Source organism: Plectropomus leopardus, chromosome 9 (assembly GCF_026936395.1).
Source record: "Plectropomus leopardus strain MGB_pleo_1.0 chromosome 9, ASM2693639v1, whole genome shotgun sequence".
Classification (NCBI taxonomy): Eukaryota; Metazoa; Chordata; class Actinopteri; order Perciformes; family Serranidae; genus Plectropomus; species Plectropomus leopardus.
Window position 1 is genome coordinate 17,083,844 of NC_142184.1, and position 22,719 is coordinate 17,106,562.

General features: G+C 34.1%; 1 protein-coding gene across 3 annotated transcripts in view; it reads right to left on the reverse strand.

Annotated features, from left to right (window-relative positions):
* Positions 1–22,719, reverse strand: part of kcnd3 (potassium voltage-gated channel, Shal-related subfamily, member 3) — a 149,044-nt gene that overhangs the window by 14,856 nt on the left and 111,469 nt on the right. For 2 of the 3 annotated variants that reach the window (XM_088082106.1, XM_042492007.2), the window contains 2 exons: positions 21,350–21,382; positions 21,114–21,206 (listed from right to left, as the gene is read on the reverse strand). In XM_088082106.1, the coding sequence (XP_087938232.1) occupies positions 21,114–21,206; positions 21,350–21,382 (126 nt within the window). The remainder of the gene's footprint in view (positions 1–21,113; positions 21,207–21,349; positions 21,383–22,719) is intronic. The other variant, XM_088082107.1, reaches the window with a different exon arrangement.

A 22,719-nucleotide genomic window follows, 5' to 3' on the forward strand; every position in this document is an offset into this window, starting at 1 on the left:
CATGCAGTGTTGAAAGAACATCGTCAAAAGGCCGAAAACCCCAAAAAATAGCATGTTGAAAAAATGACCAAAAAAGCAAGGCTATAGTATGGCAAAAATGTCAAAATTTGACATGTCCAAAAATAGCTGAAAACCACTTAGTATAGCAAGTTGAAACATGTTATGATATACAGTGTTGATAAAACATGCAAATGTGGCCCAAAAACTAATGAAATAGTACGTTGAAAAAATGACCAAAACAGCAAGGCTATAGTATGACGAAATTGTCAAAATTTGACATGTCCAAAAAACAGTTTAAAACCACTTAATATAGCATGTAGAAGCATGTTACGATATACAGTGTTGAAAAAACATTGAAAAATGGTCCCAAACTCCATAAAATAGCATGTTGAAAAAAATGACCAAAACAGCAAGGCTATAGTATGACGAAATTGTCAAAATTTGACATGTCCAAAAAACAGCTGAAAACCACTTAGTATAGCAAGCAGAGTCATGTTATAACATGCAGTGTTGAAAAAACATCGTCAAAAGGTTGAAAAACCCGAAAAAAAGCATGTTGAAAAAATGACCAAAACAGCAAGGCTATAGTATGTCGAAATGTCAAAATTTGACATGTCCAAAAAACAGATGAAAACCACTTAGTAAAGCATGTAGAGGCATTTTATAACATACAGTGTTAAAAAAAACATCCAAAAACGGCCCCAAACTCCATAAAATAGCATGTTGAAAAAATGACCAAAAAAGCAAGGCTATAGTATGGCAAAAATGTCAAAATTTGACATGTCCAAAAATAGCTGAAAACCACTTAGTATAGCAAGTTGAAACATGTTATGATATACAGTGTTGATAAAACATGCAAATGTGGCCCAAAAACTAATGAAATAGTACGTTGAAAAAATGACCAAAACAGCAAGGCTATAGTATGGCGAAAATTTCAAAATTTGACACATCGAAAAAACTGCTGAAAACCACTTATTATAGCATTCAGAGGCCTGTTATAACATACAGTGTTGAAAAAACATCGTCAAAAGGCCAAAACCCCCAAAAAATAGCATGTTGAAAAAATGACCAAAAAAGCAAGGCTATAGTATGACGAAATTGTCAAAATTTGACATGTCCAAAAAACAGTTTAAAACCACTTAATATAGCATGTAGAAGCATGTTACGATATACAGTGTTATAAAAATATTGAAAAATGGTCCCAAACTCCATAAAATAGCATGTTGAAAAAAATGACCAAAACAGCAAGGCTATAGTATGACAAAATATCAAAATTTGACATGTCCAAAAAACAGCTGAAAACCACTTAGTATAGCAAGCAGAGGCATGTTATAACATGCAGTGTTGAAAGAACATCGATCAAAAGGCCGAAAAACCCCAAAAAATAGCATGTTGAAAAATGACCAAAAAAGCAAGGCTATAGTATGGCAAAAATGTCAAAATTTCACATGTCCAAAAAACAGATGAAACCCACTTAGTAAAGCATGTAGAGGCATTTTATAACATACAGTGTTTAAAAAAACATCCAAAAACGGCCCCAAACTCCATAAAATAGCATGTTGAAAAAATGACCAAAACGGCAAGGCTATAGTATGGCGAAAATGTCAAAATTCGACATGTCCAAAAAACAGCTAAAAACCACTTAGTATAGCGAGCAGAGGCATGTTATAACATGCAGTGTTGAAAGAACATCGTCAAAAGGCCGAAAAACCCAAAAAATAGCATGTTGAAAAAATGACCAAAAAAGCAAGGCTATAGTATGGCAAAAATGTCAAAATTTGACAAGTCCAAAAATAGCTGAAAACCACTTAGTATAGCAAGTTGAAACATGTTATGATATACAGTGTTGATAAAACATGCAAATGTGGCCCAAAAACTAATGAAATAGTACGTTGAAAAAATGACCAAAACAGCAAGGCTATAGTATGGCGAAAATTTAAAAATTCAACATGTCCAAAAAACAGTTTAAAACCACTTAATATAGCATGTAGAAGCATCTTACGATATACAGTGTTGAAAAAACATTGAAAAATGGTCCCAAACTCCATAAAATAGCATGTTGAAAAAAATGACCAAAACAGCAAGGCTATAGTATGACGAAATTGTCAAAATTTGACATGTCCAAAAAACAGCTAAAAACCACTTAGTATAGCGAGCAGAGGCATGTTATAACATGCAGTGTTGAAAGAACATCGTCAAAAGGCCGAAAACCCCAAAAAATAGCATGTTGAAAAAATGACCAAAAAAGCAAGGCTATAGTATGGCAAAAATGTCAAAATTTCACATGTCCAAAAATAGCTGAAAACCACTTAGTATAGCAAGTTGAAACATGTTATGATATACAGTGTTGATAAAACATGCAAATGTGGCCCAAAAACTAATGAAATAGTACGTTGAAAAAATGACCAAAACAGCAAGGCTATAGTATGGCGAAAATTTCAAAATTCGACATGTCCAAAAAACAGTTTAAAACCACTTAATATAGCATGTAGAAGCATGTTACGATATACAGTGTTAAAAAAACATTGAAAAATGGTCCCAAACTCCATAAAATAGCATGTTGAAAAAAATGACCAAAACAGCAAGGCTATAGTATGTCGAAATTGTCAAAATTTGACATGTCCAAAAAACAGCTGAAAACCACTTAGTATAGCAAGCAGAGGCATGTTATAACATGCAGTGTTGAAAAAACATCGTCAAAAGGCCGAAAAACCCAAAAAATAGCATGTTGAAAAAATGACCAAAAAAGCAAGGCTATAGTATGGCAAAAATGTCAAAATTTCACATGTCCAAAAAACAGATGAAACCCACTTAGTAAAGCATGTAGAGGCATTTTATAACATACAGTGTTAAAAAAAACATCCAAAAACGGCCCCAAACTCCATAAAATAGCATGTTGAAAAAATGACCAAAACGGCAAGGCTATAGTATGGCGAAAATGTCAAAATTCGACATGTCCAAAAATAGCTGAAAAGCACTTAGTATAGCAAGTTGAAACATGTTATGATATACAGTGTTGATAAAACATGCAAATGTGGCCCAAAAACTAATGAAATAGCATGTTGAAAAAATGACCAAAACAGCAAGGCTATAGTATGTCGAAATGTCAAAATTTGACATGTCCAAAAAACAGATGAAAACCACTTAGTATAGCAAGCAGAGGCATGTTATAACATGCAGTGTTGAAAAAACATCGTCAAAAGGCTGCAAACCCCAAAAAATAGCATGTTGAAAAAATGACCAAAAAAGCAAGGCTATAGTATGGCAAAAATGTCAAAATTTGACAAGTCCAAAAATAGCTGAAAACCACTTAGTATAGCAAGTTGAAACATGTTATGATATACAGTGTTGATAAAACATGCAAATGTGGCCCAAAAACTAATGAAATAGTACGTTGAAAAAATGACCAAAACAGCAAGGCTATAGTATGACGAAATTGTCAAAATTTGACATGTCCAAAAAACAGTTTAAAACCACTTAATATAGCATGTAGAAGCATGTTACGATATACAGTGTTGAAAAAACATTGAAAAAAGGCCGAAAAACCCAAAAAATAGCATGTTGAAAAAATGACCAAAAAAGCAAGGCTATAGTATGGCAAAAATGTCAAAATTTCACATGTCCAAAAAACAGATGAAACCCACTTAGTAAAGCATGTAGAGGCATGTTATAAAATGCAGTGTTAAAAAAACATCCAAAAATGGCCCCAAACTCCATAAAATAGCATGTTGAAAAAATGACCAAAACGGCAAGGCTATAGTATGGCGAAAATTTCAAAATTCAACATGTCCAAAAATAGCTGAAAACCACGTAGTATAGCAAGTTGAAACATGTTATGATATACAGAGTTGATAAAATATGCAAATATGGCCCAAAAACTAATGAAATAGCATGTTGAAAAAATGACTAAAACAGCAAGGCTATAGTATGGCGAAATTGTCAAAATTTGACATGTCCAAAAAAACTGCTGAAAACCACTTCGTATAGCAAGCAGAGGCATGTTATAACATGCAGTGTTGAAAAAACATCGTCAAAAGGCCGAAAAACCCAAAAAATAGCATGTTGAAAAAATGACCAAAAAAGCAAGGCTATAGTATGACGAAATTGTCAAAATTTGACATGTCCAAAAAACAGCTGAAAACCACTTAGTATAGCAATCAGAGGCATGTTATGATATACAGTGTTGAAAAAACATCGTCAAAAGGCCGAAAAACCCAAAAAATAGCATGTTGGAAAAAATGACCAAAACAGCAAGGCTATAGTATGGCGAAAATGTCAAAATTCGACATGTCCAAAAATAGCTGAAAACCACTTAGTATAGCAAGTTGAAACATGTTATGATATACAGTGTTGAAAAAACATGCAAATGTGGCCCAAAAACTAATGAAATAGTACGTTGAAAAAATGACCAAAACAGCAAGGCTATAGTATGGCGAAAATTTCAAAATTTGACACATCAAAAAAAAACTGCTGAAAACCACTTATTATAGCATTCAGAGGCCTGTTATAACATACCGTGTTGAAAAAACATCGTCAAAAGGCCAAAACCCCCAAAAAATAGCATGTTGAAAAAATGACCAAAAAAGCAAGGCTATAGTATGATGAAATTGTCAAAATTTGACATGTCCAAAAAACAGTTTAAAACCACTTAATATAGCATGTAGAAGCATGTTACGATATACAGTGTTAAAAAAACATTGAAAAATGGTCCCAAACTCCAAAAAATAGCATGTTGAAAAAAATGACCAAAACAGCAAGGCTATAGTATGACGAAATTGTCAAAATTTGACATGTCCAAAAAACAGCTGAAAACCACTTAGTATAGCAAGCAGAGGCATGTTATAACATGCAGTGTCGAAAAAACATCGTCAAAAGGCCAAAACCCCCAAAAAATAGCATGTTGAAAAAATGACCAAAACGGCAAGGCTATAGTATGGCGAAAATTTCAAAATTTGACACATCGAAAAAACTGCTGAAAACCACTTATTATAGCATTCAGAGGCCTGTTATAACATACAGTGTTGAAAAAACATCGTCAAAAGGCCAAAACCCCCCAAAAATAGCATGTTGAAAAAATGACCAAAAAAGCAAGGCTATAGTATGATGAAATTGTCAAAATTTGACATGTCCAAAAAACAGTTTAAAACCACTTAATATAGCATGTAGAAGCATGTTACGATATACAGTGTTGAAAAAACATTGAAAAATGGTCCCAAACTCCATAAAATAGCATGTTGAAAAAAATGACCAAAACAGCAAGGCTATAGTATGACAAAATTGTCAAAATTTGACATGTCCAAAAAACAGCTGAAAACCACTTAGTATAGCAAGCAGAGGCATGTTATAACATGCAGTGTTGAAAGAACATCGTCAAAAGGCCGAAAAACCCAAAAAATAGCATGTTGAAAAAATGACCAAAAAAGCAAGGCTATAGTATGGCAAAAATGTCAAAATTTCACATGTCCAAAAAACAGATGAAACCCACTTAGTATAGCATGTAGAAGCATTTTATAACATACAGTGTTAAAAAAAACATCCAAAAACGGCCCCAAACTCCATAAAATAGCATGTTGAAAAAAATGACCAAAAAAAGCAAGGCTATAGTATGTCGAAATGTCAAAATTTGACATGTCCAAAAAACAGATGAAAACCACTTAGTATAGCAAGCAGAGGCATGTTATAACATACAGTGTTGAAAAAACATCGTCAAAAGGCCGAAAACCCCCAAAAATAGCATGTTGAAAAAATGACCAAAACAGCAAGGCTATAGTATGGCAAAAATGTCAAAATTTCACATGTCCAAAAAACAGATGAAACCCACTTAGTAAAGTATTGTAGAGGCATTTTATAACATACAGTGTTAAAAAAACATCCAAAAACGCCCCCAAACTCCATAAAATAGCATGTTGAAAAATGACCAAAAAAAGCAAGGCTATAGTATGGCGAAAACGTCAAAATTCGACATGTCCAAAAAAACAGCTGAAAACCACTTAGTATAGCATGTAGAAGCATGTTATGATATACAGTGTTAATAAAACATGCAAATACGGCCCAAAAACTAATGAAATAGTATGTTGAAAAAATGACCAAAACAGCAAGGCTATAGTATGGCGTAAATGTCAAAATTCGACACATCCAAAAACCAGCTGAATACCACTTAGTATAGCATGTAGAAGCATTTTATAACATACAGTGTAAAAAAACCCATCCAAAAACGGCCGCAAACTCCATAAAATAGTATGTTGAAAAAATGACCAAAAAAGCAAGGCTATAGTATGGCAAAATTATCAAAATTTGACATGTCCAAAACACAGCTGAAAACCACTTATTATAGCATGTAGAGGCATGTTATGGTATACAGTGTTGAAAAAACGTCCAAGAATGGCTGACAAACCCATAAAACAGCCTGTTGAAAAAATGACCAAAACATGTCAAAAATGTCAAAATTTGACATGTCCAAAAAAACAGCTGAAAATCACTTAGAATAGAATGTAGGGGCATATTACTGTATATAGTGTTAAAAATTACTATTAATTTCAGGAGAGGATGTACTTTCTACGACGTCGGAAGAAATTCAACCTGCCAAAGACAATGATGATGCACTTCTACACCATTATCATTGAGTCCATCTTCACCTTCCATCACAGTGTGGTACGCTGCAGTCACGGCAACGGACAAAAACAGGCTGCAGCGTATCATATGTGCTGTAGAGAGGTTGATGGGCTGCCACCTGCAATGTCTCCATGACCTGCACACCTCAAGGGCTCTAAGGCATGCAAGTAGAATTGTGGCCGACCCCTTTCACCCTGGACACTGAATTTTCGAGATCCTCCCCTCTGACGCGAAGCTGCGTACCATCAGGACAAAAACCTCAAGACTCAAGAACAGTTTCTTCCCTTCTGCTGTCACCATTAAAAAACAATACAGCGGCCCTCCCAACTCCCCCACCGCCCACATGATACAGGCTCTCAACCAGCTCAAGAGTCTGAAAACAATACATTAATGTTAGGCTAAATAAGCTTTTATGCTTAATATTAACGCACACTGGACTGGATTTCATTATATGCACACTGTCAGTAAAATTGTTTATTTAGACTCTAGATATTTGCAGTGAAGAATCAGCTTCTGCACATCTGTACTTCCTCTATTGCACCTTTGTACGTACATTTTGTGTTCTTTATATTGTCTGTTTTTTATTGTATATCTTTAAATTGTTGTTTTTATGCTTATATGCTTATTTTTTTAATCTCTTCTATACTGTTTAAATTAAACACTCTTATTCGTCCCGTATGTTAATTGTGTTGCACCAAAACAATGAATCAAATTCCTGGAATATGTCAATGTACTTGGCAATAAAACCAGAGTATGATTCTGATTCTGATTCTGATATCAAAAAAATGGCTGAAAACTGCATGGTATAGTGTGGCGAAAAAATCTTTAATTTTGACATCTCCAAAAAAAGCTGAAAACCAAAGAGTGCAGAATATACAGACATGTTACAGGATACAGTATTGATACAGTATTTTTGGATAAAGTATTGTATCCAAAAACGGCCCAAAACCCCATAAAATAGCATGGGGAAAAAATTAACAAAACAGCAAGGCTATAGTATGGCAAAAATGTCAAAATTTGACATGTCCAAAAAACAGCTGGAAACCACTTAGTAAAGAAAGTAGAGGCATGTTATGATATACAGTGTCGAAAAAACATCAAGAAAAGGCTTAAAAAAACATAAAATAGTATGGTGAAAAAATTGACCAAAATAGCAAGGCTATAGTATGGCAAAAATGTCAAAATTTGACATGTCCAGAAAAAAGCTGAAACCACTTAGTATAGCATGTAGAAGCATCATATGATATACCGTGTTGATAAAATATGCAAATACGGTCCAAAAACCCATGAAATAGCATGTTGAAAAAATGACCAAAACAGCAAGGCTATAGTATGGCAAAAATGTCAAAATTTGATGTGTCTAAAAAACAGCTGAAAACCACTTAGTATAGCATGTAGAAGCATGTTATGATATACAGTGTCGAAAAAACACCAAGAAAAGGCTGAAAAAAACATAAAATAGTATGGTGAAAAATTGACCAAAACAGCAAGGCTATAGTATGGCAAAAATGTCAAAATTTGACATATCCCAAAAACAGCTGAAAACTATTTAGTAAAGAAAGTAGAGGCATGTCATGGTATACAGTGTTGAAAAAATGTCCAAGAATGGCTGACAAACCCATAAAACAGCATGTTGAAAAAATGACCAAAACAGCAAGGCTATAGTATGGCAAAAATGTCAAAATTTGACATATCCCAAAGACAGCTGAAAACCACTTAGTAAAGAAAGTACAGGCATGTTATGATGTACAGTGTCGAAAAAACACCAAGAAAAGGCTGAAAAAAACATAAAATAGTATGGTGAAAAATTGACCAAAACAGCAAGGCTATAGTATGGCAAAAATGTCAAAATTTGACACATCCCAAAAACAGCTGAAAACCACTTAGTAAAGAAAGTAGAGGCATGTTATGATATACAGTGTTGAAAAAAACATCAACAAAAGGCTGAAAAAACATAAAACAGTATCTTGAAAAAATGACCAAAACAGCAAGGCTATAGTATGGCAAAAATGTCAAAATTTGACATATCCCAAAAACAGCTGAAAACTATTTAGTAAAGAAAGTAGAGGCATGACATGGTATACAGTGTTGAAAAAATGTCCAAGAATGGCTGACAAACCCATAAAACAGCCTGTTGAAAAAATGACCAAAACAGCAAGGCTATAGTATGGCAAAAATGTCAAAATTTGACATATCCCAAAAACAGCTGAAAACTATTTAGTAAAGAAAGTAGAGGCATGACATGGTATACAGTGTTGAAAAAATGTCCAAGAATGGCTGACAAACCCATAAAACAGCCTGTTGAAAAAATGACCAAAACAGCAAGGCTATAGTATGGCAAAAATGTCAAAATTTGACATATCCCAAAGACAGCTGAAAACCACTTAGTAAAGAAAGTAGAGGCATGTTATGATGTACAGTGTCGAAAAAACACCAAGAAAAGGCTGAAAAAAACATAAAATAGTATGGTGAAAAATTGACCAAAACAGCAAGGCTATAGTATGGCAAAAATGTCAAAATTTGACACATCCCAAAAACAGCTGAAAACCACTTAGTAAAGAAAGTAGAGGCATGTTATGATATACCGTGTTGAAAAAAACATCAACAAAAGGCTGAAAAAACATAAAACAGTATCTTGAAAAAAGGACCAAAACAGCAAGGCTATAGTATGGCAAAAATGTCAAAATTTGACACATCCCAAAAACAGCTGAAAACCATTTTGTATAGAAAGTAGAGGCATGTTATGATATACTCTGTTGATAAAATATGCAAATACGGTCCAAAAACCCATGAAATAGCATGTTGAAAAAATGACCAAAACAGCAAGGCTATAGTATGGCAAAAATGTCAAAATTTGACATATCCCAAAAACAGCTGAAAACCACTTAGTAAAGAAAGTAGAGGCATGTTATGATGTACAGTGTCAAACAAAACATCAACAAAAGGCTGAAAAAACATAAAACAGTATCTTGAAAAAAGGAGCAAAATAGCAAGGCTATAGTATGGCAAAAATGTCAAAATTTGACATGTCCAGAAAACAGCTGAAAACCATTTAGTATAGCATGTAGAAGCATCTTATGATATACCGTGTTGATAAAATATACAATAACGGTCCAAAAACCCATTAAACAGCATGTTGAAAAAATGACCAAAACAGCAAGGCTATAGTATGGCAAAAATGTCAAAATTTGACATTTCCCAAAAACAGCTGAAAACCACTTAGTATAGCATGTAGAAGCATGTTATGATATACAGTGTCGAAAAAAACACCAAGAAAAGGCTGAAAAAAACATAAAATAGTATGGTGAAAAATTGACTAAAAAAGCAAGGCTATAGTATGGCAAAAATGTCAAAATTTGACACGTCCCAAAACAGCTGAAAACCACTTAGTAAAGAAAGTAGAGGCATGTTATGATATACAGTGTGGAAAAAACATCAACAAAAGGCTTAAAAACCCATGAAATAGCATGTTGAAAAAATGATCAAAAAAGCAAGGCTATAGTATGGTAAAAATGTCAACATTTGACATGTCCAAAAAACAGCTGAAACCACTTAGTATAGCATGTAGAGGCATGTTATGATATACTGCGTTGATAAAATATGCAAATACGGTCCAAAAACCCGTGAAATAGCATGTTGAAAAAATGACCAAAACAGTAAGGCTATAGTATGGCAAAAATGTCAAAATTTGACACATCCCAAAAACAGCTGAAACCATTTTGTATAGAAAGTAGAGGCATGTTATGATATACAGTGTCGAAAAAAACATAAAGAAAAGGCTGAAAAAAACATAAAATAGTGTGTTGAAAAAAGGAGCAAAATAGCAAGGCTATAGTATGGCAAAAATGTCAAAATTTGACATGTCCAGAAAACAGCTGAAAACCATTTAGTATAGCATGTAGAAGCGTCTTATGATATACCGTGTTGATAAAATATGCAAATACGGTTCAAAAACCCATTAAACAGCATGTTGAAAAAATGACCAAAACAGCAAGGCTATAGTATGGCAAAAATGTCAACATTTGACATATCCCAAAAACAGCTGAAATCCACTTAGTATAGAAAGTAGAGGCATGTTATGATATACAGTATCGAAAAAACATCAAGAAAAGGCTGAAAAAAACATAAAATAGTATGTTGAAAAAAGGACCAAAACAGCAAGGCTATAGTATGGCAAAAATGTCAAAATTTGACACATCCCAAAAACAGCTGAAAAACACTTAGTAAAGAAAGTAGAGGCATGTTATGATATACAGTGTTGAAAAAACATCAACAAAAGGCTTAAAAACCCATGAAATAGCATGTTGAAAAAATTGACCAAAAAAGCAAGGCTATAGTATGGTAAAAATGTCAACATTTGACATGTCCAAAAAACAGCTGAAATCCACTTAGTATAGAAAGTAGAGGCATGTTATGATGTACAGTATTGAAAAAACATCAAGAAAAGGCTGAAAAAAACATAAAATAGTATGTTGAAAAAAGGACCAAAACAGCAAGGCTATAGTATGGCAAAAATGTCAAAATTTGACATATCCCAAAAACAGCTGAAAACCACTTAGTAAAGAAAGTAGAGGCATGTTATGATGTACAGTGTCGAAAAAAACATCAACAAAAGGCTGAAAAAACAAAAAAACAGTATCTTGAAAAAAGGAGCAAAATAGCAAGGCTATAGTATGGCAAAAATGTCAAAATTTGACATGTCCAGAAAACAGCTGAAAACCATTTAGTATAGCATGTAGAAGCATCTTATGATATACAGTGTCGAAAAAACATCAACAAAAGGCTTAAAAACCCATGAAATAGCATGTTGAAAAAATTGACCAAAAAAGCAAGGCTATAGTATGGTAAAAATGTCAACATTTGACATGTCCAAAAAACAGCTGAAATCCACTTAGTATAGAAAGTAGAGGCATGTTATGATATACAGTATTGAAAAAACATCGTCAAAAGGCCGAAAAACCCAAAAAATAGCATGTTGAAAAAATGACCAAAAAAGCAAGGCTATAGTATGGCAAAAATGTCAAAATTTGACACATCCCAAAAACAGCTGAAAACCACTTAGTAAAGAAAGTAGAGGCATGTTATGATATACAGTGTCGAAAAATATCAACAAAAGGCTTAAAAACCCATGAAACAGCATGTTGAAAAAATTGACCAAAAAAGCAAGGCTATAGTATGGTAAAAATGTCAACATTTGACATGTCCAAAAAACAGCTGAAATCCACTTAGTATAGAAAGTAGAGGCATGTTATGATGTACAGTATTGAAAAAACATCAAGAAAAGGCTGAAAAAAACATAAAATAGTATGTTGAAAAAAGGACCAAAACAGCAAGGCTATAGTATGGCAAAAATGTCAAAATTTGACATATCCCAAAAACAGCTGAAAACCACTTAGTAAAGAAAGTAGAGGCATGTTATGATGTACAGTGTCGAAAAAAACATCAACAAAAGGCTGAAAAAACAAAAAAACAGTATCTTGAAAAAAGGAGCAAAATAGCAAGGCTATAGTATGGCAAAAATGTCAAAATTTGACATGTCCAGAAAACAGCTGAAAACCATTTAGTATAGCATGTAGAAGCATGTTATGATATACAGTGTTGAAAAAACATCAACAAAAGGCTTAAAAACCCATGAAATAGCATGTTGAAAAAATTGACCAAAAAAGCAAGGCTATAGTATGGTAAAAATGTCAACATTTGACATGTCCAAAAAACAGCTGAAATCCACTTAGTATAGAAAGTAGAGGCATGTTATGATATACAGTATTGAAAAAACATCGTCAAAAGGCCGAAAAACCCAAAAAATAGCATGTTGAAAAATGACCAAAAAAGCAAGGCTATAGTATGGCAAAAATGTCAAAATTTGACATATCCCAAAAACAGCTGAAAACCACTTAGTAAAGAAAGTAGAGGCATGTTATGATGTACAGTGTCGAAAAAACATCAACAAAAGGCTTAAAAACCCATGAAATAGCATGTTGAAAAAATTGACCAAAAAAGCAAGGCTATAGTATGGCAAAAATGTCAAAATTTGACATGTCCAGAAAACAGCTGAAAACCATTTAGTATAGCATGTAGAAGCATCCTATGGTATACCGTGTTGATAAAATATGCAAATACGGTCCAAAAACCCATTAAACAGTATCTTGAAAAAATGACCAAAACAGCAAGGCTATAGTATGGCAAAAATGTCAAAATTTGACATATCCCAAAGACAGCTGAAAACCACTTAGTAAAGAAAGTAGAGGCATGTTATGATGTACAGTGTCGAAAAAACACCAAGAAAAGGCTGAAAAAACCATAAAATAGTATGGTGAAAAATTGACCAAAACAGCAAGGCTATAGTATGGCAAAAATGTCAAAATTTGACACATCCCAAAAACGGCTGAAAACCACTTAGTAAAGAAAGAAGAGGCATGTTATGATATACAGTGTTGAAAAAAACATCAACAAAAGGCTGAAAAAACATAAAACAGTATCTTGAAAAAATGACCAAAACAGCAAGGCTATAGTATGGCAAAAATGTCAAAATTTGACATATCCCAAAAACAGCTGAAATCCACTTAGTATAGAAAGTAGAGGCATGTTAATGTATACAGTATCGAAAAAACATCAAGAAAAGGCTGAAAAAAACATAAAATAGTATGTTGAAAAAAGGACCAAAACAGCAAGGCTATAGTATGGCAAAAATGTCAAAATTTGACATGTCCAGAAAACAGCTGAAAACCATTTAGTATAGCATGTAGAAGCATCTTATGATATACCGTGTTGATAAAATATACAATAACGGTCCAAAAACCCATTAAACAGCATGTTGAAAAAATGACCAAAACAGCAAGGCTATAGTATGGCAAAAATGTCAAAATTTGATGTGTCTAAAAAACAGCTGAAAACCACTTAGTATAGCATGTAGAAGCATGTTATGATATACAGTGTCGAAAAAACACCAAGAAAAGGCTGAAAAAAACATAAAATAGCATGGTGAAAAATTGACTAAAAAAGCAAGGCAAAAATGTCAAAATTTGACATGTCCAGAAAACAGCTGAAAACCACTTAGTAAAGAAAGTAGAGGCATGTTATGATATACAGTGTGGAAAAAACATCAACAAAAGGCTTAAAAACCCATGAAATAGCATGTTGAAAAAATGACCAAAAAAGCAAGGCTATAGTATGGTAAAAATGTCAACATTTGACATGTCCAAAAAACAGCTGAAAACCATTTAGTATAGCATGTAGAGGCATGTTATGATATACTGTGTTGATAAAATATACAATAACGGTCCAAAAACCCATTAAACAGCATGTTGAAAAAATGACCAAAACAGCAAGGCTATAGTATGGCGAAAATGTCAAAATTTGACATGTCCAAAAAACAGCTGAAAACCACTTAGTATAGCATGTAGAGGCATGTTATGATATACCGTGTTGATAAAATATGCAAATACGGTCCAAAAACCCATGAAATAGCATGTTGAAAAAATGACCAAAACAGCAAGGCTATAGTATGGCAAAAATGTCAAAATTTGACATATCCCAAAAACAGCTGAAAACCACTTAGTAAAGAAAGTAGAGGCATGTTATGATGTACAGTGTCGAAAAAACGTCCAAGAATGGCTGACAAACCCATAAAACAGCCTGTTGAAAAAATGACCAAAACAGCAAGGCTATAGTATGGCAAAAATGTCAAAATTTGATGTGTCTAAAAAACAGCTGAAAACCACTTAGTATAGCATGTAGAAGCATGTTATGATATACAGTGTTGAAAAAACACCAAGAAAAGGCTGAAAAAAACATAAAATAGTATGGTGAAAAATTGACTAAAAAAGCAAGGCTATAGTATGGCAAAAATGTCAAAATTTGACATGTCCAAAAAACAGCTGAAAACCACTTAGTATAGCATGTAGAGGCATGTTATGATATACTGTGTTGATAAAATATGCAAATACGGTCCAAAAACCCATGAAATAGCATGTTGAAAAAATGACCAAAACAGCAAGGCTATAGTATGGCAAAAATGTCAAAATTTGACACATCCCAAAAACAGCTGAAAACCATTTTGTATAGAAAGTAGAGGCATGTTATGATATACAGTGTCGAAAAAAACATCAAGAAAAGGCTGAAAAAAACATAAAATAGTGTGTTGAAAAAAGGAGCAAAATAGCAAGGCTATAGTATGGCAAAAATGTCAAAATTTGACATGTCCAGAAAACAGCTGAAAACCATTTAGTATAGCATGTAGAAGCATCTTATGATATACCGTGTTGATAAAATATGCAAATACGGTTCAAAAACCCATTAAACAGCATGTTGAAAAAATGACCAAAACAGCAAGGCTATAGTATGGCAAAAATGTCAAAATTTGACATGTCCAAAAAACAGCTGAAATCCACTTAGTATAGAAAGTAGAGGCATGTTATGATGTACAGTATTGAAAAAACATCAAGAAAAGGCTGAAAAAAACATAAAATAGTATGTTGAAAAAAGGACCAAAACAGCAAGGCTATAGTATGGCAAAAATGTCAAAATTTGACATATCCCAAAAACAGCTGAAATCCACTTAGTAAAGAAAGTAGAGGCATGTTATGATGTACAGTGTCGAAAAAAACATCAACAAAAGGCTGAAAAAACAAAAAAACAGTATCTTGAAAAAAGGAGCAAAATAGCAAGGCTATAGTATGACAAAAATGTCAAAATTTGACATGTCCAGAAAACAGCTGAAAACCATTTAGTATAGCATGTAGAAGCATCTTATGATATACAGTGTCGAAAAAACATCAACAAAAGGCTTAAAAACCCATGAAATAGCATGTTGAAAAAATTGACCAAAAAAGCAAGGCTATAGTATGGTAAAAATGTCAACATTTGACATGTCCAAAAAACAGCTGAAATCCACTTAGTATAGAAAGTAGAGGCATGTTATGATATACAGTATTGAAAAAACATCAAGAAAAGGCTGAAAAAAACATAAAATAGTATGTTGAAAAAAGGACCAAAACAGCAAGGCTATAGTATGGCAAAAATGTCAAAATTTGACATATCCCAAAAACAGCTGAAAACCACTTAGTAAAGAAAGTAGAGGCATGTTATGATGTACAGTGTCGAAAAAAACATCAACAAAAGGCTGAAAAAACATAAAACAGTATCTTGAAAAAAGGAGCAAAATAGCAAGGCTATAGTATGGCAAAAATGTCAAAATTTGACATGTCCAGAAAACAGCTGAAAACCATTTAGTATAGCATGTAGAAGCATCTTATGATATACAGTGTCGAAAAAACATCAACAAAAGGCTTAAAAACCCATGAAATAGCATGTTGAAAAAATTACCAAAAAAGCAAGGCTATAGTATGGTAAAAATGTCAACATTTGACATGTCCAAAAAACAGCTGAAATCCACTTAGTATAGAAAGTAGAGGCATGTTATGATGTACAGTGTCGAAAAAAACATCAACAAAAGGCTGAAAAAACAAAAAAACAGTATCTTGAAAAAAGGAGCAAAATAGCAAGGCTATAGTATGGCAAAAATGTCAAAATTTGACATGTCCAAAAAGCAGCTGAAAACCATTTAGTATAGCATGTAGAAGCATCTTATGATATACCGTGTTGATAAAATATGCAAATACGGTTCAAAAACCCATTAAACAGCATGTTGAAAAAATGACCAAAACAGCAAGGCTATAGTATGGCAAAAATGTCAAAATTTGACATATCCCAAAAACAGCTGAAATCCACTTAGTATAGAAAGTAGAGGCATGTTAATGTATACAGTATCGAAAAAACATCAAGAAAAGGCTGAAAAACCCATGAAACAGCATGTTGAAAAAATTGACCAAAAAAGCAAGGCTATAGTATGGCAAAAATGTCAAAATTTGACATATCCCAAAAACAGCTGAAAACCACTTAGTAAAGAAAGTAGAGGCATGTTATGATATACAGTGTCGAAAAAAACATTAACAAAAGGCTGAAAAAACATAAAACAGTATCTTGAAAAAAGGAGCAAAATAGCAAGGCTATAGTATGGCAAAAATGTCAAAATTTGACATGTCCCAAAAACAGCTGAAATCCACTTAGTATAGAAAGTAGAGGCATGTTATGATATACAGTATTGAAAAAACATCAAGAAAAGGCTGAAAAAAACATAAAATAGTATGTTGAAAAAAGGACCAAAACAGCAAGGCTATAGTATGGCAAAAATGTCAAAATTTGACATATCCCAAAAACAGCTGAAAACCACTTAGTAAAGAAAGTAGAGGCATGTTATGGTATACAGTGTTGAAAAAACGTCCAAGAATGGCTGACAAACCCATAAAACAGCCTGTTGAAAAAATGACCAAAAAAGCAAGGCTATAGTATGGCAAAAATGTCAACATTTGACATGTCCAGAAAACAGCTGAAAACCATTTAGTATAGCATGTAGAAGCGTCTTATGATATACCGTGTTGATAAAATATGCAAATACGGTCCAAAAACCCATTAAACAGCATGTTGAAAAAATGACCAAAACAGCAAGGCTATAGTATGGCAAAAATGTCAAAATTTGACATATCCCAAAAACAGCTGAAAACCACTTAGTAAAGAAAGTAGAGGCATGTTATGATGTACAGTGTCGAAAAAAACATCAACAAAAGGCTGAAAAAACATAAAACAGTATCTTGAAAAAAGGAGCAAAATAGCAAGGCTATAGTATGGCAAAAATGTCAAAATTTGACATGTCCAGAAAAAAGCTGAAACCACTTAGTATTGCATGTAGAAGCATCTTATGATATACCGTGTTGATAAAATATGCAAATACGGTCCAAAAACCCATGAAAAAGCATGTTGAAAAAAATGACCAAAACAGCCAGGCTATACTATGGCAAAAATGTCAAAATTTGACGTATCCCAAAAACAGCTGAAAACCACTTAGTAAAGAAAGTAGAGGCATGTTATGATATACAGTGTTGAAAAAACATCAACAAAAGGCTGAAAAATGTATAAAATAGCATGTGTAAAAAAGGACCAAAAAAGCAAGGCTATTGTATGGCGAGAATGTCAAACTTTGACATGTCCAAAAAACAGCTGTAAACCACTTTCTATACCATATACAGGTATGTTAAAGTATACAATGTTGAAAAAACATTCAAAAACTGCCTAAAAACCAGTAAAATACAATACACATACATATGAAAAAATGACCAAAAAAGCAATTCTACAGTATAGCGAAAAGTGTCAAAATTTGACATCTCCAAAAAGCAGCTGATAACCACTTAAAAACATAATGCAGCATGTTGGAAAAATGGCTAAATACCACATAGTACAGTACGGCGAATAATCTCAAAATTTGAAACATCCAAAAATGGCTGAAAACCACTTATTATAGCTTGAAGAGAAGGGACATAGTATAGCATGTGGGAAAAAAGGGCCAAAAACATCATGATATAACAGTATGGCGAAAAATCTCAAATTTTGTTATATCCTAAAAATAACTGCGTTATAGCTTGTAAAGACACAACATAGTGACGCAAGTCAAAAAAGGGCCAAAAATAACGTCATAATATAGCATGCTGAATAAATAGCTAAAAACCGCATAGTATAGTTTGTAGAGACACGTCATAGTATAGCATGTCGAAAAGAAAGGGCCAAAAATGTCATGATGAAGCATGTCGAAAAATGTCTGAAAACAACATAATATATTATGTTGAAAAACTGCAAAATTTGACATGCCGAAAAATTGGCTGTAAACGAAATACTATAGCTTGTATAGACACTTCATAATACACCATGTTGGAAAAAAAGTCTCAAAACGTCATAATGCACCATTTTTAAAAAAAAATTGCTGAAATATGTTGTAATATATCAGACACTGATGGAACATCACGGTGTTATATTTTTTTTTTTAATTTTTTTTTTTCCAAAAATATTTTGTGCTGGTCAGGGGGTACTTGGCTGAAAACATATTTCAAAGGGGGTACATTAATGAAAAAAGTTTGAGAACCACTGTGCTAGACTATGATGTGTCCCAACATGCTATACTATGTGGTTTTCAGCCATTTTTTTCTGCATTTTGACATTTTTCAACATACTATACATCAACGTCATTTTTCTGCAGTTTTTTTTACATGCTATATTATGATGTTTTTGACCATTATGTCAACATGCTGTACCATGACATCACTCGACATGCTATACTATGTAACATTCAACATTGGATGGTATCACATAGTATCAGCATTCTTCTTTAGTGTCTTTTTCAGTATAATGTACTAAGATGTTAGATGATGCATGCATGTATGCTCGTTAGATGTAAGGAAATATGACATTCAATACTACAATGCTTATATGACGTGTATGACAAAGTTTTCATTACATGCTACATATGTAATGTGATTTTTATGACACACTTTACCATGTTTTTTTTAATACGCTGTACTTATCTATAATGTTTTCAGCCGTTTTTCCGAAACGCTATACTACTACTGTTGTCGCTGTTTTTTTGCCATGCTATACTATGTCTTTTTTGGTGTTTTTTTTATCAACATACCATATTATGATGTTTTGGCCCATTTTTTTGAGGTGCTATACTATGACTTGTCTTGACATGCTTTATTTTGTTATATTTAGCCCTTTTTTTGGCATACTATATTATGTCGTTTTCGGCAGTGTTTTTTGTCACCGTGCGACTTCAGACTTTGGATGACAACCTATACTGTGATGTTTTTGTACAGTTTTGGACATCATACTATACTATGATATTGTTTTGCAATTTTGGAAGACAAACTACACTTTGAGGTTTTTGTGATTTTGAACAACACGCTATACTATGACACTTTTGTGTGATTAAGGATGACAAACTATACTATGATGTGTTTTTGCAATATTGGCCAACATACTATAGTATGACGTTTCTGTGCAATTTTACACGACATACTACACTATGAGGTTTTTGTGTGATGTTGGACAACAAACTATGATATGACGTTTTTGTTTGATTAAGGACAACATAATATACTTTGATGCTTTTGTAGAACTTTTACGCTGACTTCTATGTGCTCCATTTTCATAAATATTCAATGTGAAAAATTAGAGTGTGTATACGTGCTTGGGCTGTATAGTGATCTTAGTAGTTTCAAAGGTGTCAACAGTAACAGCAGAACTACCAAACACTGATTAACATTACTATCGATCAACTGGTGTCAAATTTTGATACCGAAAGAGAGACTACATAGAGAGAAAGAGAGACTACGTCACCCCTGCAGCTTTTTCAAGTCACAATGAGTCAAAAGTGGTTGCAATTGTGGTTCTCCTTGCAAAACTGGCCTAACTAGCTGACTAAACTAACCTAACTGCTTTGACTCCAAAGTCTTGGGAAGAATATCAGATGTGCTTCCTCACATAGCATTCTCACCCAATTTCCTGGCAACAGACTATGACAAGCTGAAGGTTATAGGGACATACGGGTTTGGAAGAGGGAGGTGGGGAGTGGTTTTATTATGTGAATTGTAAATATTCTGAATAAATCACAAAATGTTCTAATTAAATAACAAAATGTTCTAAATAAAGAACAATGTTAAAATGTAGACGTTTGGACTTCTTTAGAGCTGATACTACACTTTTGTTGTTACATAGAGAGTTAAGTACATAAAAAAAGGTACTGCTGGGTCCGAATACCAAGTATGGGTATCAGTTCAAAGGTGAATGTTGCCCAACTGTGGTGCATTTGCAACAGCGCATGCTAATTCTTTCTTTTGCCAAGCTCTGAGTGGTGCCAGGCAGAAACAGACAGTGCGTCTGCATCACATACAGGCAGACGAGCCTGTATAATAAGACAGACGCAGTGTACTGGACATCATGCTTCAGTGGACTGCACTTGCCCGTGCACATGGAAAAACTGTATATCTGTTCAAATTAAGCCTCTCAGTCAGTTATTTTCACCTAATGAGCCACAGTTGGACCGAAGCACATAGATGATTGCACAATTCATAGTTTGTCATGATATTTAATAAATAACTTAAAACCTACACAAATTAATTTTAATTTGTGTGGTTCTGAGTTCTGGAAACAAACAAACAAACAAAAAACAACGGTTGTGGACAATGTTTTTGAAAAATACACAAAAAAAGCAGTTTCATGTTACAAATCTTTTTTTTTCTCCAGCACTGTTTAGCCTCTCACAGACGGCCACTAGCCAAGCACCTGTGAACATTTTTCTATGATAATTTAAGATCCAAATGATCGGGATGCTTATACCAGGGGCTAAAATATCCACAGAGATCTTCCTCTCCAAAACAAACAGACCCAGCTATTTCAACCAGTACAAATGCAAAATAAAGCAATTTTATATAAAGAATGAGCGTTTTTCCAATGCTGTTTAGCCCGTCGCGGAGAGCTGGGGGGGGCTGCTAATGACAGTAGCCGATGTTAAAATGCTAATGGCCCTATCTAGAGCCAGTGTTTTGCTTGTCCATTCTATGCTTCTTTAAAAACATGGTGGTGCAAAATGGTGGACTTTATGGAGGAGGACTTACAGTGGTTTTCTCCAGGCAGTGCAGTAGGTGGTGGTGCTGGCTCTCTAGTAGAGAGGTTGATTTGCTTAGCCTCTGGTCTTCCTCAGTGGAACTCTGTAACACAAACAAACACACACACACACACACACACACACACACACACACACAAAAATGAGTGCTATGTTACTTTTTTTTTTTTTTTTTAGGAAGACACTAATCACATGTGGGAGGTGCACGGCCAGCTGCTGTCTCAGTACCTGATCTGAAAGGTTCATCTTGTATGGAAGTTGCTTCAGTTGGAGAAGGAGACAAAAGGAGAACAGACAGGCAGAGTTTTACTAGTGGTTATAGTTCAGCACGGAGCACAGACAGAGGTCAGGGCCGCAGTCAGACACAGGGAATGCTACAATACCAACTCTGAAAGGCATGTCTGCTAACATCAGTGGAGCCAGTACATTGATCTGTGCTGAAAGGGAGACTTCTAGCACAACTCACTCCTAATGGATATACAGTATATACGATTAATATAAAAAATTTCCATCGTGACATTTCGCCTCCATCTCTGTTATTGCAAAGGCTAGCTACAGGCAACACGGTAATGACTTGTTTTCCATATATTCTGTGCCGTGGCCTGTTTATGTGTTTATTTGTGTGTGTATCTGTGCGTGAACAAGTGGGCACTATTTCTAGTTCTGTGGTGGATTGGATATGAAGCTCATTTCTGGGCAGCGGTGAGGTGAGTCAGAGAATAAGTGGACTGCTGGGGGAGCCTCTGGATCCACTGTGAAAGTAAAGAAACCAGCAAGAGCAACAAAAACAGCAATTGATTGTAAATATTCAGCAGTTCATTTGCTTATATTTGTCAGAGCAGCGTGTTTGTGTTTCTTTATTAGTTCAATAAATCATTTGACTGTCAGGTCTTGAGGAGCTTGTAGAAAACACTTGCTCTGTGCAGACAAGAAAGACCATATTCAGAAACAAAGACCTTTATATGATATAAGGCTTAAAACATTGTGTTATCTGCTTTATGTCCGCTGTGTTTCTAATATATGAAACAGATGCCCATTTAATTAATATTTCACAGAATATTTGCATTGGGGATTTGAGGTTTATTATTCTTTCCTATCTAGCATCTTAAAAGGGTTTTAGAAAGAGCTAGAGCACAGAAAACACTGATTATTCTGCAATATTGTAATAGATACTGGCCATAATAGCCATAGTTTGAGCCAGGGAAGATGCCTCTTCAGTATACTGCAGGATGCAATCATTATTCTTGTCGGAAGTCAGGCAGTGTTTCACATACAGACTTTCAATGGATTGCATCAGTCTTCCCCAGCAGAATCTGCGGTTGAGCTGTTTATAAAAAAACAAAGCCAAAAAAATACTGCCCTGATCCTGCATGCTCCACAGCACTGCCGTAAGGCAAGTAAAATGCCATGTTTGGAAGATTTGTAGTAGCAATTTTCTGTTTGTTAAGCAGGGCGGCTGGTGTTGTAAGCAGAAGCTTCTTTGCTGAGAGGGTAAATTCCTGCTCTGTTGACTGGGTTTGTCCTCGCCAAGACGACTCACCTGCGTTCACGCTGCTTATCTGTACCTAACACAGCAGTACAACACAGGTGTTCAGAAG